Raw genomic sequence first — 18,666 nt, 5'->3', positions numbered from 1 at the left:
TTCACTTCTAACTAAATTTGAAGAAAATGTTGATGTCTCAACATATGGTGACCCCTTTCTTCTAAATAAACTTACTTACGATTTTAAGTTTTGATATTCTGATACGCAAACTAAACATATCTATAAAAAGCAGTGCATAATATTTTCCTTCACCTCTAAGTAATAATTTTTTTGAAAATTTGAAGAAGAGGTTGATGCCGAAACATCTGCTGACTCATTTCTTCTAAATAAACTTACATCTTCGGAGACAGAGACGGACACCGATGCCGAAGCGGTCAGTGGAAGCGATGGACTCGCTGCTGACGAGGCGCTCTCATTGCGCAGCAGACGTGGCATGGTCGACGAGCTGGCCAAGGACACTGAACGCACTGGCGTTTGTGGATCGGTAGAAGCTGAAGCACTGGCCTCAAACGCTGTGGTTCGCTTTATCCAGATCTCGTCCAGCTCTCGTTCGCTGGGCGTCTTCGGCTTGCTGGCCAAGCTGTTAGTATCACAATTGATTGGGCTTTGGTTGTTGTTGTTCAGCGATTGATTGCTCTCCGTGGGTCCGCGAATCTTCACCAGCGATGTGTCGAAGAATTGCTTGGCGAAGTGCGGCGCAGCGGTGGGAAAACGATTGCTGCCATAGCGCTGCGAGAAGAGGCCCTGCACCGAAGAGTAGCCACCAAAGCTGGAGGGGAAACTGATGGTTTGCGAATTCGAGCTGGGCTGCATGTGGCTCAGTTGCTTCGCTTCCGGCCGAAGCTCGGGCACTTCTTGGGCGCGCGTCACCTTGAACTTTCCCCGTATGATGAGCGGTTCTGTGTGCGATGTGGGCGAGAGCGGTGGCAGCTGCGCCAGCGGTGGCGTGGTGGGCGTAGCGGGCGTGGTTACAGGCGACAAGGTGGCGCGGCTAACAGTGGCTGGAGCAGTCATTAGCGTTAGAGGCGGTGGGGATGTGACCACAATAGCGGGTGGTTTCTCTGCGGGTGGTGCAGCTGCCGCTGCTGGTGGTGCTGCAATGGCTGGTGGTGGGGTGGCAGCAGCTGTGCTGGACTGCAGGAGATCCTTCAGGGCTTGCGGCAATATTGTGGCCGGTATGGGTGGCGGTGGTGGTGGCGGCGGTGGTGTCGCCTTGCACTCCTCAATGTTGCGCGTATTGATAAGATCGATTTTATGCATAAACTGCTGACGCAGACGTTCCAGATCTTTGAACTTCTCCTTGGAGGCCTCGTCCTGTGGCGTGGGTGGCCGCGGCGGTGGTGCTTTGGAGTTTCGCTCGAAGTTGGGCGCCCCGGCGGCGGCACCACCCAACTGGGGCTGCGGCGACTTGTCGCCCTCGTCCTCATCGTCCTCCTCCTTGCATTGCGAGAGCCGGCGACGCTCCACGAATGGGGCCAACATATAGGCGGGTCTCTGATGATAGATATCGTAGCGTCCATCGCTCGATTTGGCAAACTTGCTCGGAAAATTCAAGCTGCCCATCATGCCGAAGTTCTCGTCATCGTCTTCATCCTCTTCCTCGTCGTCGCTGCTGCTGCCGCTGCTGCTTTGAAAATCAAAGGAGTTGCGGTGCGGATGAAAGGCTTGCAGCAAGATTTCGTCCAAATTCTGCCCATATTTCGACTCCGCATTATTGTGATTATTATTGTGGTTGCCATTGCCAATGGCATTGGTGGTATTGTTGTTGCTGTTGGTGTTGGCACTGCGATCCTGCAAACACAAACTCAAGCTGGAGGCTGAAGAGTCCGTGGCCTGATCATTGGCACTAGCCTCCGAGTCCGACTCATAGCCATCGAGCACCGCCTGCTCCAAATCGTCCATGGTGGACTCAAAGACGCACTCGAAGCTATCGTCCGCACCTTGATAGAGGCTGGGCCGCAGACACGCAGGCGCGGCACGGGTGAGGGAATTGCTGCTACTACTGGCGGGCTGTTCCGTCACCTCCTTACCCGGATCCTTCTCCCTGCCAGCGTCCTGCTTCTCCGCCGCGTGCGTTGGCATCGCTGACGTCGTTGTGCTGTTCTTTGTACTCTTGATCTTTTGATTACTTCTGCTCACATTCTCATCGATATACTCGCAATTTGTGGCCATTGAGACACAGCTTTCTCTACTTCTCCTTCCGCTTTTTTTTTTTTTTTTTTTTTGGTTATCTTTGGATTGTTTGCTACACCCCTCGCCCAGGCAGCCGACTGCTGTTGCTTATCCGCTTATCCTCCTCACTCGGAATGGAAGTGCTATATAGATGTTGCAGCAAAATATTTTCTTTTGTACGACATTGATATGCCTGTGCCGAATGCTGGCTGGCTAGGATGGCTTCCTATTCGTAGTATCTGTAAGAGAAGGTTTTTCGTGTGTTTGTTCATATCAATGAGCTAGACGGCAAGTTTTGTGGCCATCACCTTTTTGTCTGTCTGTTGTTGATATGAGCGTCTTTGCATATTGAATGGAAGAACAAGATCACAAATCAAAGCCTATACTTTTGTGGAAATCACCAAAAACATTCTTGGCAACCAATTTATATGGACAGAAAACATTTATCTTATTTTTTTAACTTCGAAATATAGGATTATTGAACAGGAAAACTGAGATGCTCATATGGTTAAGAGAAAACTCTAGAAAGTGATGTTTACTAGTTTACAGATTGGAAAATAATTACATTCCCCCGAACCATTAAACATTTTACATTTATATATTTGTTAAATTCTAAATATAGGATTATCAGAAAAACTGGGATTTTCAAATGCTTAAGAGAAAACACTATAAATATTATCAGTTTTCCCTTTCATTAACCCATTATGAAGAAATATCCACCTACTTATATACGAGTATTTACATAAATATCCATAAGTTCTATTGTTGTCAGGCAATTTTTATCAATATTTCAATCTTCATTCCTCTTAGCTTTAATAACCAATACCAACCGTTTTCTTGATTAAAATTTCACTCCCAACATAAGGTATTTTTTATTCTGCTACACAGCAGTCTTCCAACATCTTATTGCCTTTCGAATAGTGCTCCTTAACTAAATCTCCAAAATTGGCGTTTGACTTCATTGACTTTATTTAATCCAAATTCCTGGTATCCATCTCATCAGCATTTCTAAATCTAAACTGGTCGGTATATTTCCTAATAAACGCATCATCCGAATAAACATTCATTTTGTTGAAAATATAAGCCTATCCATACATCTCCAAATAAACAATAGCATTTTTTGATGACTAAGAAAGCCAACTGAATATACTAAAGTAATGAGAAATAAATCATATAAAATAAGTTTGTCCACATTATTTTCTGAATATTCTTTATTCATTATGCCCCTGTCAAGTCCCAACCGCACAACAAGCACAAACATCTCAAGATGTTCCCATAAACCCCATTAACTGTAGCATGAGGTGAAGGTCAACAAACAGCAGCCTCCCATATGCTCAGTATTATTATATATTTGACGCCTGCGGGTTGTGCAGTCGAAATCGTTCACGATAAATAATCGTATACAAATACAAAAGACAATCGCAATCAAAATAGAGAGAGCATATATAGACAGCTCCTACACTATATGTGTGTACAGATGTCCGCATACATACATATAGAGTATGCTGAAAAGGCAAAAACAAAGCGTTAACAAAGCTAATTCAATTATTTACGCCCCGCCGTGTCGTCAAAACACAAAACGCAAAACACAAAACAAATGCCCAAGAAAGCAAAACAAAGAGAAGAAAAGAAACTTGGTACCACTCGCCATATGGTAGGAACACATTAAAATACACACATCCATACCTAATTTTATATGTATATACAACTACATATATGTATACATATGTATTTATGCGACTGAACACGTTGTTCAGCCAACAATGTGCGCCAACTTATGGCACATACTATATATAGTGTACAGTAGAAGAAGAATCAGAAAAAAGAAAGACATTCCATATCTGATATGCTGGCTATTGTTATCGTTGGAGCTTCGGAACAGGCTGTCTCTTAGGTTTGTAAAGCAAATTGTTTCAGGACGGAGCGAAAAAATACAGTTTAGAGTAGAAGAATCGGAAAAAAGAAAGACAATCCATATCTGAAATGCCGACGATTGTTATCGTTGGAGCTTCGGAACAGGCTGTATTTTATGTTTGCATGGAACTCGAAACATTAAGAGAATTGTTTCAGAACTGATGTCAGGACGGAGCGATTTCAACACGAAATTGTAGTTTAGTGTAGAAGAATTATAGAAAAGAAAGACATTCCCTATCTTAAATGCTGTTTTCGTTGAAGCTTCGGAAGAGACTGTTGTTTCAGGACTGAAGTCAGGACGAAGTGAATTGAACAGAAAATATAGTTGAGTGTAGAAGAATCAGAAAAAAGAAAGTTATTCCATATCTGATATGCTAGCTATTGTTATCATTGGAGCTTCGGCACAGGCTGTACTTATGTTTGTAAAGGAAATTGTTTCAGGATGGAGCGAAAAGAACATAGTTTAGTGTAGAAGAATCAGAAAAAAGAAAGATATTCCATATCTGATATGATGGCTATTGTTATCATTGGAGCTTCGGCACAGGCTGTACTTATGTTTGTAAAAGAAATTGTTTCAGCATGGAGCGAAAAGAACATAGTTTAGTGTAGAAGAATCAGAAAAATGAAAAGGCATTCAAAAAGCTTAAAAAATAAACAGCCGCGAAACAGAGCAGAAAGAATGCGAAATATGCATATGGGTTGGGCTTACAATAATTTGCAAGTTCAGTCCAATGAGTGTCACTACAACGAAGGTCTACGTTGGACGGGCTTTGTATCAGTTGATGGCTATAGAATCCCTGCCTAGGAATATATACATATCGACTTGCACACACGTGCTCGTAAATTTTCGTTTATTTACATAAAATCTATTGGTTCGCTGATCCAAATAAACACTGCATATTGATGAATGGCGAATCGACAAATCGAGCAGAAACCGCAAATTGTGTAATTGAGAAAACCAAATGCACGATAAACAATAGGACGCACATGCAGAAGCATACATACATATATATATTTATATATATATATAGATATAATAGACGTCAATTAATAACAATTATATATCCACATAGTACAAACATACAGCCACACATTGTTTATAAATGCATTTTGCGGTCTTCCTAAGATGTTCGGAAAACTAAGCGCATGATAAAGTATGTGAGTCATAAAAGACATGAGTTAACCCATTAATATCAACTCATTTGAAATGCTTATTATACATATATACATATTTCATTGTCAGCACTTTACTTAACAATTGTTGTGAGCTGTTTTGCTTTCCTCACTACTTATGTCATCAGCCAATTTTTTTATTAATACTAGTATTTAATTAACGAGCTATTTCAAAAATTGTTTTAAAGGGATAGGCAGAAAAAGTAATGAAATCATAGCTAATCGAACTGCCTCATTTTTTTCAGTTTTCAGTTAGCAACAATGGGTGTCAGTGGAAGACGCTTGAATCATAGTTACAACAATAATAACAACAACAATAATAGCAAAGCAAACACCACGGCCTGCCAAACGACACGAAAAACAAGGCATTTTATTTAATTGCTCGTACACGAACTACCGCCTAACGCATGTGAGTCATGTATCTAACAGTTTTTAACTATCGGCATGACTTGAAGTGCATTGTGTCTTACAGATACTTTGATGTAATTACATGTTAATGCTTTAAATGCCTTTTGTAGCTTTGGTTTTTCCTGCCGCACTTGCAACGCTCCGCAAACTGCATTTAATTATATAATATTATGTGTTGCATAACCAAAATCAATCGCCGCAATTTGTTAAGTTGCTCGTATTAACTTATGGCTAACTCAGTAGACTCGTCGGCGTCGCTTTGCCGACATAGTCGTTGTCATCGTCGTTATTGTTGCTGCTGTTGTTGTTGTTGTTGTTGTCGTCAGTGTCTGTGATTGTTCCAATGCCTGACCGAGTTGGTGGCATTGTTGTTATTGCAGCTGTTTTTCGCATTTTCTTTTCTCCTCATTATTATTATCACCAAAGAGGTGCTTGAACTTTTGCAGTGGCATCGTATGACAAAATCAACAGCAATTCGAGTCTATATATTTTCTTTGCAAACACGAGCACATACTGCTCGTACTGTACAGCTAAATGCTCCACCCATTATAATTATTATAATCCAAAAAAGTGCGCTTGCATGCGCAGCGAAATAAAAATCATTTAAACATTTAAACAGAACTGTTTAACAGCCTCGCTGTTAAAATTCCGCTGCTTAACATAACAGCGCTTTTCATTAACATTACAAAGAAATGTTTGCAAACTTGCACTTTTACAACAAAAATAATTATGCGAGTCACGCAATTCAAAATAAATGAAAACGAAAAAACAACTGCACAATGCCTTTTGTGACACAATCAAACAAAATACATATATACGAAGCATAGTATGTGGAAAATTGAGCTGAAATGGCGACAATAATTAAAAATGACATTCAAACAATTTCAATTTCATTTAAAAAATAAAAAAGCTTGTCTGTACACTTGGAAAAAAAAGTGTTGCCAAATCAGCGTGAAAAATTTTAGCCTGGAATACGTTTGTTTTTGCGGTACTTTTTGATAGCATATCTTTTGTAGACTTTTTAGGGCCAAACAATTTAACAAAAATAAATTTTTTTGTTTTTCTTAATGAATTATTTTCTAGTAAGTAGAAATGCAGAGAAAATTGTTATCAGAATATGAGTATACTTTAAAAAAGAAGTCGATTATATAAACCTGATTGATATTATTTGTTTCTCTTAATGAATGATTTTCTAGTAAGTATAAATAAAGAAAATATTTATCAAATGATGATAAAAATAGGTCGATTACATTTTCGCCAAGTGTATTGCTTTCGAGCATTGGGCGTGTGCCCAAGTGCAAGTACTATATAGTATGGCATGTAATTGAATTGTGTCTTACGTATTATTCTTTATAATATTGCATACATACGAGTACATAAATAAAAACAAATTGCAATTGAGGTTGACTTTGGCACTTGTTGATATTTATTTGTATATAAGTATTGTGTGGGTTGCAATTGCTGGCTAGTGATATTAGATAACCAACTATTGCACAGCTGCTTCACTCTTTTTTTTTCAGCTGTTTTGTGTGGTGTTTTCAGAAACTTGTTTTCATACGACGCACGTGACTTTTGTTGGTGCCTATTATTGATGATATGGTTGTTATTTTGCTTAATTCATTATGCACACTCGAGTTGACCCCAAATGTCAGTAGATTTTCATTGACTTGAACAGAGGGCGCAGCAACAACAACAGACACGACAATTAATTATTCCTTGTCATACGATATAGTCGAATAGAGTCATGCATATATACAATAATTTACACTGGCAGTGCACATCATAGGAATCAATTAATTAGATACTTTATAAGTATATTTATAAGAAAAGTGAACAGACGACAGGGCCTGACAATAAAGATCAGTTAATGCTAAAAGAGCTAAGTTTTTTATATACGTATTCGCAATAAATATTCGCAGTTCAGAGAAACTATAAATATCATAAACACAACACACAAGAACTTCACGTTGAAGGTGCGCCTGTTTTTACAGTGGTCTGTAAACTTAATGCGAACCATACATAAATGTTATTAGCGTATGTAAAAATTAACAGAGCAATGCTAAAAATTAGCATGCGTAGGCTTTTAAGCTCGTTAGTGATGCGCTAATTGATTAAAGACGCCGACAATTGCAAATGAAACAATAATCACTATAAAATGGATGCTTGGAGCTCAATGCTGAAACAAAATCTAATCCATTTAAGGTGAAGTGAACTGGTGTATGCAGCAAGTAAAAAGACAATTTTAAAGCCTACTGTAATCGTGTTACTGTAGTGCTAAAATCCAATTTTCTTGCTGACTCCAACTATGCCTCGCATCTGCCAAAAACATATGCTTTAAGCACACGTGAACATAGAAAATTGGTCTGATAAAATCGTGCATATTTTGTTCACTTGCAGACAATTGGTTTGGTTTTCAAACGATCGGCACAAGACTCAGTCACAGCTGCTAAATCGAGTGCTCTGTTAAGAATAATTTTTTTAATAAATATTTTATAAACAGAAATAATTTAACCAACCTTAAAATTGCATTACACCTAAAATCAATCAGAATTATATTTTGCCATTCCAATAACCGATAAGCTCATTCACAGCTTTTAGGGGGTCGTTCTAATTATATCAACTTGAAATATTGATTTAGATGGTCAGATAGCCGATAAGCTACAAGTGTTTGTTGAACGAATACAAGCTCTTGATAATCCAAGGAATGTTATCTGATAACCTTATTAGACTAATAACTGAACTTAAAAACAGAATTGAAAGCGAAAAAAAAAAATTTTGGTGACAGGCCAGCATCCAGCATAATTTCAAGTTCAGTTTTGAGTTTGAAACTGATTCTCATACTAGGAACAATTTCTAAAGCTTCTATGATTCAATATTCAAATTAGATTTCCAATTCTTTATTTGTAATTACTCAACACTCGACCCGAAACCTCGGCACATTATTAAATTGTAAGCTTTGCGCATTTTGTTTTGGCATTTTCCATCAGTACAGCCATTTTTCATTCGCTGAGCAAAAAATCAAATAAAACAAAGTCAGCTGCAACTGTAAGAAGCTGGGGCTATATGGCTTGGGCTGCGACTATCTATCTGGGGTTTGGGTCTGAAATGGCGCTGTTGTCAAGCGCATTTGCATTTTTGCTTCTTTTCTTCCCTTACGCTTTTGCTTTATTTTATTTTATTTTTTGTGTTGGTCAACTCGTTTTCTGTGTCATTTGTAAGACGTCCGTTGTCGGGCGTCAGCGTCACGTGCGTTCCGTTGCGTTGCGTTTCGTTTATTTTCGCCATTGTTCGCGTTACAGTTTCGATTTCAGTTTGTGTCAACAGACTGAGACCGGCCGCTATTGACCATCACCAGCAGTGTTGCCACCTTTTCAGAAATAAAATAGTAGCTGTTTTTGTCACGAAGAAGAGTGAAATACAGCCAAACAGAAATTAACAAAAATGCGTTTACAAATGATTCTTAGAAAAATTTCGTTTTTAATTTTTTTTTAATATTCTCGATGATTATTTTAATGCATATTTTTTTTTTTAAGACTTGTATAGTATTATCTAATTCAACGAAATCATCGTTTGAATCGCTTCCACATGACATACTCGTACCAATTGTATGTAAATATTTCGATGGAAATTTATAGCTGTAACAGCATTTTACAAACTCTTCGCAGTTCTTATCAGTATATGTACATTTTTTTTTTGCAGAAATGTTGGAAAAATTAAAAAAAAAAAAGCGGAAAAGAAGCTGAATGTTTCTTTAAAAAAAAAACAACCAGATTGGACGGGGAAAATAAAAGCCAAATTGGCAACACTGCTCGCCAGCATAGGCGGCATGGGAATGGGAACGGGAGATGGTCTAGTGGAGTGGAGTAGAGTGTGACGACCAAGGTGCCAAATGTGATATAATGTATGGATATATACAAGTTCTATATAATGTCAGCTAAACGCTTGCTTGCTAATATCGGATTACATCTCAGCCAGCGACATTTAAAAATGTTTTGTCTAATGAGCTCCAAATGAACTTGTTTTTTGGTGCCACCCAATTGTACATAAGTAGCTCGAAATATCGAATCTACTATTAATAATTCATCAGATACTTATTCCCGTTAAGAATATATTATTCGTCTTCAATTTCAATGACAGTGAAAACGTTTTCTCATCATTGGATAACATTGATAATGGTTTAGAGAGGATTGTATAATAAGTCTATTTTAAAAAACACCAGCTCTTCAGGTTCCATGACCAGTTCATTTATATATTTTATTCTGACTAAGGTGTTAAACATTTTATTATTAAATGCGACAGTACAGTGATTTAATAAAAAACTTACTCATCTCTAAATAACTAAATATAACCAATAGTAACAAAAAAAGTTATAAAATAACGCAGGCAATTGGCTTACTATATCATATATATCACTTATTATTCTTTAAATTCCAAAACTTTTTTTGGATTCAAAGGGATAATCATATTTGGAGGCAGATGATAGTGAGATTTTAAAACTAGAATCCAAAAATCCATTTCAGAGAAATTCCAATATACAATCCATATTCCCAATTTTAGATCCTGTACCCCACTGTTATAGTACTTACAATCTGTTATTGGCATTGACAGGTCCCTCAAGGTTTTTCTTGCAAGCAATGTCTCTCTATTATCCTCTACTTATAGCCTACACTTTGCAATTGGCTACTAATTGCAGCAATTAACTGGACACGTTTCGCAGAAACTTCCAAAAGGTTAAATGTAAAAGTATTATTGCTGTGGATTTCCGCGCAGGTGTGACTCAGGAATTACTCGTACTATATTCCCTCTAAACAGGCTGCAACACTTCCAACTAGTTCAAGTCCAAAGTCGTGCGATCGTAAAGAGTCTATCTGAAGGTCTACTCTGCGTGCCTGCAGTGAGGCGTAGAGACGTGGGTGTGCCATATATAATATATACTTGTACTATGTAAGTATGGTTCCGATAAGTTGTATGTGTGGTGGGCCTCTCTAGTCGATAGTTGCGTTACGCACGAGTAAGCCTTGTATATGAGACTTCTACCTATTTTGTAGTCACATTTGTTTCGGTTATACTCGTTTAACGACCCGTTTGCCACTTGAAATGGCAAACTTGTTTGAATTTGGCCAGAACGGCTCGCCAAAGTGGCAAGAGAGCGATGAAACTGTTTGGCAAAATGTGAATTTTTTCTTATTTATAGCACTACACAGATAGTTATGTATAGCCTCTATCAATAGACTATAGATTTCAGAGAGCCTTAGTGTCCGATAAGACTTATCTTTAAAGAAGTTCTAAAGATCGTTAGTATGGCATGGAAGGGGTCATATAGATGGTGCGGAAAGAAGGGTTGTGTCAAATCGGTCGCTATATTTTACCATTTTCTCAGAAAAATAACATCTTGTTAATTTTTAATATAATAATAATAAAAATGAAAAACTATTATGTTTAAAAATGGCTGATTTGCCAGATATTACATCTTCTTATTTGCAGCAAATATTTCGCCAGACATTTACACTTTTCTTCGTTTATTAGGTCCTATAGTTTCTAGCTGCAATTCTCAGAAAACGTATTACAATTGACAATATTAGCTACTAGTTGGTATTCTTCGTGGGTCCTTTATGAAGTACGGGTACTGAAGCCCATTAAGGAAGCGAGGAAATATTAGGACAGATATTCCATTTCTCCATAGACTAGCTACTTATGCAATAGTTTTTACATTAAAGTCTTATTCTTTTTCTTGGAGGCTTATTTAGAAAGCGAAGAAATGTGCATTCCAAGTCTTTTTCATTTAAAAAAAAATACAATGAATATCAACTGAGCTATGGGCAGACACACAAAAATTTGCACACAAATTTTTAAAATTTTCCAAATCAGCCAAACATTAAAAGATAATTTTCCGCGGTAATAACTTTCCATTTAATTTGATTTCTTGAAGTCGACTTGTCAGTGTCATGAAGAGTTTGCGTACAAATTATTTGCCTGACCAAACAGAGAGAAATAGGTTGTGTTCTGTTATGTTAGTCAGTTCCATTCGTCAAATCCATGAATTCGCATCTAATGAATGAATATTTTTTCCTACATACCCGAACCTTTTTGAAAGACAAAGTTTTCTTTACAAAAATATAAAAGTTTTGTGTGTAAATTATTTGTCTGTCAGAACGACAGCCCAAACCAGCCCATTCATTTTTTAGCTACACTCTTCTTGAAACCTTTAGAGAAGCTTACTTTTATAAAAACTATGATTTTAAATACGAAAATGCAATGAATTTGTTTTTAGAAACAACGAACCTTTCTTCATATTTTCTTATAATTGTAAGTAAAGTAATTAATATTTGTTGTTATTTTTGAAATCTTCAATAGACTATTTCTGCTTAAAATCCATTTAATCCAAGAATTTCATAAATTTGTGTTCGAAATATTGAAAAAATGTGAGTGTACTTTTCTCAAATTATATCTTAAAATTTTCAATAGACACTAAATTTGTTTACCATTTATGTAGAATTCTAAATCCAATGACGAAATATTTGAAAGCAAAGGTTATTTTCTAATATTCCTGTAATCTTCAATAGAATGTAATGTTTGGACCAATTAGTATGTTACATGAATTCCATGAATTGGATTTTTCTCACATACTCGAAATACATACTAATTATCAAATTATTCTTGGAATCTTTTTGAGAGATGGAGGGGCTAATTATTGAGCAATACTATATGTTTCAATATAATAAACAGTTTTATATTTTGGCCGCCATATTTGCGAGCCCAAACCGTACTTGGCCATCAATATAGCCGACTTTAATGTGCGCCACGCAGCAAAGACAATTCCAAGTGTAGAATGAAATAACAATGCCAGATAGATATGTGTGTACGACCAACCAATTGATTTTATAAGTAATGTTAATAATCATTTTGTTCTCAGATTGTTTGCTACCCCATGCATATATAATATAGTATGCCAGAGCTGGCTCTACTGAAGCTCCCCATATACATACAAACATACATACATTGTATATACTCGTACATGCGTTGAGCAAAATTCGCACGTACTAGCGCCCCTTACTTAGACTTACTATATAGATAGGCACACTTGTCCGATGTCGTTGCAGGTCGAGACAATTCAGTAGTGTTGTGGCCTACGTGTTAGGCAGTTGCATGGAGTAGCTAGTAGTCCCAAATCTAGAGTTCACAACCAGCAAGTTCTTGACCAAGTTAACAATATGCAAGTGCATCGCGTGAAGCTGCTGGCTGTGTCGGCCGGTGCGCTCATATTTGGCATTATATACGGTTGGGTTATATTTCCCAAGATCCTAAAGTTTATGATATCGAAGGTGTGTGTGTGTGTAAAGTGAACACAATTTCTCCACAACTATATACACCTAATTCTGTTTTTACACGGTAGATTGGTTCCAGAAACAACCGTGTAAAAAAGACAAAGATCATAAGCAAAATGTATCGCACTAAATGGAATAAAGCCGTGTAACCATATATAAAATTTTTATACATCTAAACAAGTTCGTCCGTCCGCCTGTCTGTCCGTCTGTCTGGATGAACGCAAGGATCTCAGAAACTATAAAAGCTGGAATAACCAAAGTTGGTATCCAGATTCTCCTAGGTCCGAGAAAGGACGAGTTTATTTATTTATTTATTTATTTTTTTTTTTAATTTTTCCCCCCTTCCCCCGCTACAGAATTTGGTCAATACTGTCCACATTTCAAAAGCTACATTAACTGCACGCATAATCTATATACAATTCTATAGTTTTGTTTTAAATTTCATCCGAATCGGTCAATACTAAGAATACTTATTAGCGAAACAATTTTACTCCAGTACTACGCCCACAAATTGCAGCATCAAGTTCGCTCTTCTTTTTCTTCTTGCTTCTGTTATGGGCGCATATAACCCAGTCCCGGAAATTTGTCTGGGCACAGGGTATTACACAGCCGGGCTCGCTCGACTGTAGCGTTCTCTCTTGTTAATTTTAAAACCGCGTTAAACCAAAATCGTTTAAAAACAGAATTAGATGTATATTACCATATATATGTATATATATATGATTGCTATATTTATGTCTGACTCCAGCAAGTAACGCTCAAGCCGGGCACTGATGTACGGGATCTTTGGTCAGCCACGCCATTTCCGTTGCATTTCTATATCTATGTCTTTAATGTGACCAATCCCGAGGAGGTTACAAAGGGAGGCAAGCCGCGCGTACAGGAAGTGGGACCATTTGTTTTCGAGTGCGTATGAAACCGTTAAATCAGTTTTTCAAATTCAAAGAATTCAAAAATTCAATACAATGATGCTTAGCGAGTGGAAGGACAAATATGATTTGGTGGACGATGTCGTTGAGGATACGGTCAGCTATAATATGCGAAATACATTTATTTTCAATGAGAAGGCCTCGAGTCCGTTGACGGGGGAGGAAATGATTACAATGCCGCATCCGTTACTGCAGGTGAGTGGACTTGAAAACATTTCAAATTAATCAAAATAATAAGTTGAGAGCCCCAACCCATTTAGCCATACTGCTAGCCTTTATGATCTCACAACAGTAGTTGTATAAATTATGCAAATACTTGGCTGTCGTCTGCCATTCCCAACGAAAATAATAAAATCGTTAACTTATCAAAGTGAAAATATCAAATTAGACAACAATTTGCACAAAGCTGTTATACGTCGCCTAGAAGCCTACGCCTTTATGAATTGCAAATGAATTGCAATTAGCGTCGATTTATCATGCAGCCTGTCTGTCTAACCTCACTTTTTTTCTCTCCAAAACATTTATTTCAACTCACTTGCCAGCCCGTCGGCATAACCGTGCTGCGTGAACGCGCTGCCATGATGGAACTTATTTCGAAAGCCCTGACTCTAGTATTTCCCGAGGGGAAAGCCTTCCTGACCACCAAATTTATGGACATCTTCTTTCGGGGCATCGATGTGGATTGCTCCTCGGAGGAGTTTGCAGCAAAGGCCCTCTGCACCGTATTCTACACCGGCGAGGTCAAACAGGCCAAGCAAGTGAATCAGACACATTTCCTCTTCTCGTTTTTGGGTCAGGTAAGCGAATTGTTTGTGTGAATAGATATTTTATATCGAATATAAAACTAATGGTACTTAGGAGTTCTGGTATTGCATGCATTTGAAATCATTTTGAACTGATTTGATTTAAAATGATGAGTTAGTCAAGGGAAGCACGAATTATCGCATCACTTACTGATGTGATTTCAATTGAGAAACACGGCTTTGCGCGTCAGTTTGTGAAATCACATCAGTTTTTAATGTGACATTAACGGAGAAGCATGGATTTGAATGTGAGTTTTGAAATCGCATCAGTTTTTAATGTGACTTTAATGGAGAAGCATTTGAATATGAGCTTGTGGTTCCGCATCAGGTTCTGATGTGATTTCAATGGAAAAGCATGAATTCGAATGTGAGTTTGTGAAATATCATTAGTTTCTGATTTGCGGATGTTTGATGTCTTGGTTTGGTCTTGTAAAAGATTATTTCCTATGTCGACAAATATTAGTTAAGAAGTGAAAGCATAATATGCTTAACATCATTATAAAAGATGTAATCAGATATGTTTGAGCAATAAGGTCTAAATTAAAGAGGGAATTTGAAAATAGAAAAGCGGGCCAGTAGGCTTTTTCCACACTACTTTAACATCTTTTTAGGGAAAGGACTGGAAAAATATGAAATTTCTATAATTACAGCACCGTGAAACTCTAAAGCTTCACGACATGCAGCAGATTTAAAGACTTCTAGAAAAGAGAATGCGATTTCTGTTTATACTTTATATTTCTTTTATTGTTTTTATTCAGTTTCTAAACACATCACATTATCTACATTAATATTTTAGAAGCTTAGTAGATTTAACTTGCTTATTATATATTTTTTACTATGAAGGGGGATTGGGTAGTTATTTGTTGACATAAAAGAGGTGCTCAATACAGGGACCCTCCTTCCCTAGTCGAGGTATGGAAGGCTAAATTAAATTTCTTGTAATCTAGACTGGTCGCACATTAAAAATAAATTTCTAATTCAAAGAATTGTCTTAAATACTAAAATATGATTGTAAATCCAAAGATTAACTTGTTTTGATTTGATTTTTCAATTGATGTGATGGTGCAGTCCAATCATTCAGATGCCGGTCGCTTCACAGTCTGTCGGGGCGTCAAGAACAACAAGAAATTGGGCAAGGTTGTAAAATTTGCTGACGAACCGGAACTGGACGCTTGGCCTGGCGATGCCTGCAATCAGTTCATAGGCACGGATTCGACTGTGTTCCCGCCAGCGATGAAACGCGATGCGGGCATCTGGGCCTTCACGCCCGACATTTGTCGATCGCTGGGCGCCGTTTATCAGCATAAGTCGTCGTATCATGGCATGCCCGCATTGCGATACACACTGGACTTGGGCGACATACGAGCGGATGAGAACTTGCATTGTTTCTGCGATGATCCCGAAGATTTGGACACATGTCCACCGAAGGGCACCATGAATTTAGCGCCATGTGTGGGTGGACCCTTGATTGCGTCCATGCCGCATTTCTATCGAGGAGATCCCAAGCTGGTGGCCGATGTGGATGGTTTGCATCCGAACGAGAAGGACCATGAGGTCTACATAGATTTTGAATTGGTGAGCGCTGCATGAGCTCTAATTTTCAGCTTTTGTGAACACTCTGTTGTACTCTTTCGTATCCAGATGTCGGGCACACCTTTTCAGGCGGCCAAACGCTTGCAATTCAATTTGGATATGGAAGCGGTCGAGGGCATTGAGCCGATGCGGCACCTTCCCAAGCTTATAATGCCCATGTTTTGGGTGGAGGAGGGCGTTCATCTCAACAAGACATACACCAATATGCTGAAGTATACGCTGTTTCTGTAAGTCCCAATTATTTTCGACTTGCAAACGCCTAACACACTCTTTTACCCTTTTCAGTGGCTTGAAGTTCAACTCTGGTCTGCGCTGGACGCTCATAACGCTCTCCCTGGTGGGTCTCATGTCCTCGGCCTACTTGTTCTATCAGCAGTCGGATAGCGTTGATATAACCTTGCCGCCTAAAATCATTAAGGAATCGAACAAGGTTTCCGATGTCATCGCCAAGCCGAAGCCCACGGCCCCCCCTCCCCCACCACAGTTGCCACCCATACCAGGCGCTGATCTCTCCAATCCCAAGGAGACAAGAGAGCGCTATTAGCATTTCTTTGCACAAAAATGCATACCGTAGTTACTTCTCAGACCTGTTAGATCTAGCTTTTAGCTGTTGTTGCTGTTTTAGTCAAAGCACTTAATAAAATACAAAGTTGTTGAAACTTTCAAAAGCAGATAAGAGTATATTATTGATCGTCATAGTGGCCTATAAGTACTTTGCTGACAAAACAAATCATCTTTATAAATAAATCGATTGAAAATATTTATTTCATCATCGTCAATCGATGGTTTAATATTCCAGCACAGTTTCAGAATTAAACCTAATTTCCGACTTTCCATTAAATGCCGTCCCCCTTTTTTAATATAAATTTTTTATTCGTAACACAATTGCTTAATGATTGCTGTAATTTATGCGCATTTATAACAAAAAGTCATTGTCCTCGAGTTGCACAAAGAAACATCGTCATCGTCATAGTCGTCGTTGTTGATGACAATTTCTTAGCTGGCGGACAGAAATGGACAGTTGCAATTGCTGCAAATTGTCGGGGGACTGGGACTACGACAGCGCACCCCATGCCGATATTCTCCGGTTATATCATCATCATAGATCACGATTAGATTTCGTGGTATTATGATCTCTGCGAGCAGCACTTCCAACTGTTCGCAGTCCCAATCGTTGTCATCGATATAAAACCTATCGTATTGCCGGAAATAATCAAAATCCTTAACATAGATTTCGCGCAACATATTGTGGGATATGTCCAGATAGGTCAGATCGGGCACTTTACTGAGAACATGTCTGGGCCAGGCGGTCAGATTGTTTTGCGAGAGTGTCAAGCGTTTCAGCTCTGTGGCCGGCCAGGGGTCTGGCAACGCTGGCAGCTCTTCAATGCCGTTCAAATTCAAATCTTTCAGGGCACTGGCATGCTTGAGAAAATCCAAATTCCGCAGGTTTGTGAATCGTAGCGACAATTTTTGCACAACTTGCGGCTGCGCTAGTTTTAACGTTTCCAACATTTTATTCTCGTCTAGTTCTATATTCAAAACATATCCATCTAGTTGCACAGATTTGAGGCCACAATTCGGGGCATGCAGTTCACTTATATTGGCCGATAATTGCAACGTTTTTAGTTCCCGACAATCCTCAAGACTTAGACGTTTCACAGTCTGAAAAGTATTACTATCTATGTGTGTGAGCGGATTATTTGTAACGAAAAACTCCTCCAGATTGTGTTGAAGACCGAAAAGACCGGCTGGTAAGCCCGCAAGTTGATTCTCTTCCACATCCACCCAAACGAGTTGTAACAAGTTCGCAAAAATATCCGCTGGCAACCTCTTGAGACGATTATTAGACAGATTCAAGCGCCTAAGATTCTTAAGACCCGTAAAGACTTGCGCTGACAGCAATTCCAGCTGATTGTCCGACAATCTCAACTGCTCCAGTTGTGGGGCCAACACAAATATGTTATCTTCCAAATGGCCGATACGATTGTCTCCCAAATCCAGTTTTAGCAAATTGTGAGCATTTTGAAAACACTCGGGAACTACGTGCTCTATGTTACAGCCATAGGCTTTCAGCTCATCCAATTGTGGCAGCGTGACGAACACATTCAATGGCAGATTGGCCAGCTTGGAGCCGCTCAGCACCAGACTCGTATAGTTGAGTAGATTTTGCACAGCATTATTAACGAAATACGCCACCTCTGAACTCTGTTCGTAACGCAATTCCGCACACACATTTTCATTGCATTTACTTGCGAGATCTGGCACTGGAATTTCCACGGGTGAGAGGGCAAGCGCGGGCGTTAAATGGATAACCGCAAATAGTAAACAACGATAGAAAAACACAGACATCTTGATGTTTGCTCGAGACTTCCGCAACTGAAATGTGTCACTTGCTTGAGTTGCTTTTTCAAGCCAATCAGAATCGTGCTTGGCCTTCGAAAAATG

General features: G+C 38.6%; 2 protein-coding genes and 1 long non-coding RNA gene across 3 annotated transcripts in view; 1 reads left to right on the top strand and 2 right to left on the bottom strand.

Moving 5' to 3' along the window:
• Nucleotides 1-2,110, bottom strand: part of LOC115623389 (5'-AMP-activated protein kinase subunit gamma-1) — a 72,345-nt gene extending 70,235 nt beyond the window's left edge. Inside the window, exon 1 of the mRNA XM_030517691.1 lies at nucleotides 238-2,110. Within this exon, the coding sequence (XP_030373551.1) occupies nucleotides 238-2,073 (1,836 nt within the window). The 5' untranslated portion in view covers nucleotides 2,074-2,110. The remainder of the gene's footprint in view (nucleotides 1-237) is intronic.
• An 11-nt stretch (nucleotides 2,111-2,121) lies between these two features.
• The window catches only part of LOC115623396, a 32,383-nt gene continuing 15,838 nt past the window's right edge, over nucleotides 2,122-18,666 (bottom strand). The window contains exon 3 of the long non-coding RNA XR_003995406.1: nucleotides 2,122-2,312. This is a non-coding gene — a long non-coding RNA (uncharacterized LOC115623396). The remainder of the gene's footprint in view (nucleotides 2,313-18,666) is intronic.
• LOC115623392 (sensory neuron membrane protein 1) lies at nucleotides 12,702-16,889 on the top strand. The gene is made up of 7 exons (XM_030517699.1): nucleotides 12,702-12,890; nucleotides 13,642-13,799; nucleotides 13,870-14,017; nucleotides 14,365-14,619; nucleotides 15,694-16,200; nucleotides 16,267-16,445; nucleotides 16,504-16,889. The coding sequence occupies exons 1-7, from the start codon at nucleotides 12,780-12,782 to the stop codon at nucleotides 16,760-16,762; spliced, it is 1,617 nt and encodes a 538-aa protein (XP_030373559.1). The 5' UTR covers nucleotides 12,702-12,779; the 3' UTR covers nucleotides 16,763-16,889.

Source organism: Scaptodrosophila lebanonensis, unplaced genomic scaffold (assembly GCF_003285725.1).
Source record: "Scaptodrosophila lebanonensis strain 11010-0011.00,11010-0021.00 unplaced genomic scaffold, SlebRS2 tig00000053-arrow-pilon, whole genome shotgun sequence".
NCBI classification, from domain to species: Eukaryota; Metazoa; Arthropoda; class Insecta; order Diptera; family Drosophilidae; genus Scaptodrosophila; species Scaptodrosophila lebanonensis.
Note: the sequence above shows the minus strand (reverse complement) of the source record. Positions and strands in the feature narration are given on the sequence as shown.

Excerpts from the sequence above, each read along its gene's own strand:
- LOC115623392 (XM_030517699.1), top strand. The coding sequence starts at position 12,780 with ATGCAAGTGCATCGCGTGAAGCTGCTGGCTGTGTCGGCCGGTGCGCTC. Across the intron at positions 12,891-13,641 it reads TAAAGTTTATGATATCGAAG|CAAGTAACGCTCAAGCCGGG; the intron begins GTGTGTGTGTGT and ends GTCTGACTCCAG. Across the intron at positions 16,201-16,266 it reads TCTACATAGATTTTGAATTG|ATGTCGGGCACACCTTTTCA; the intron begins GTGAGCGCTGCA and ends TTTCGTATCCAG.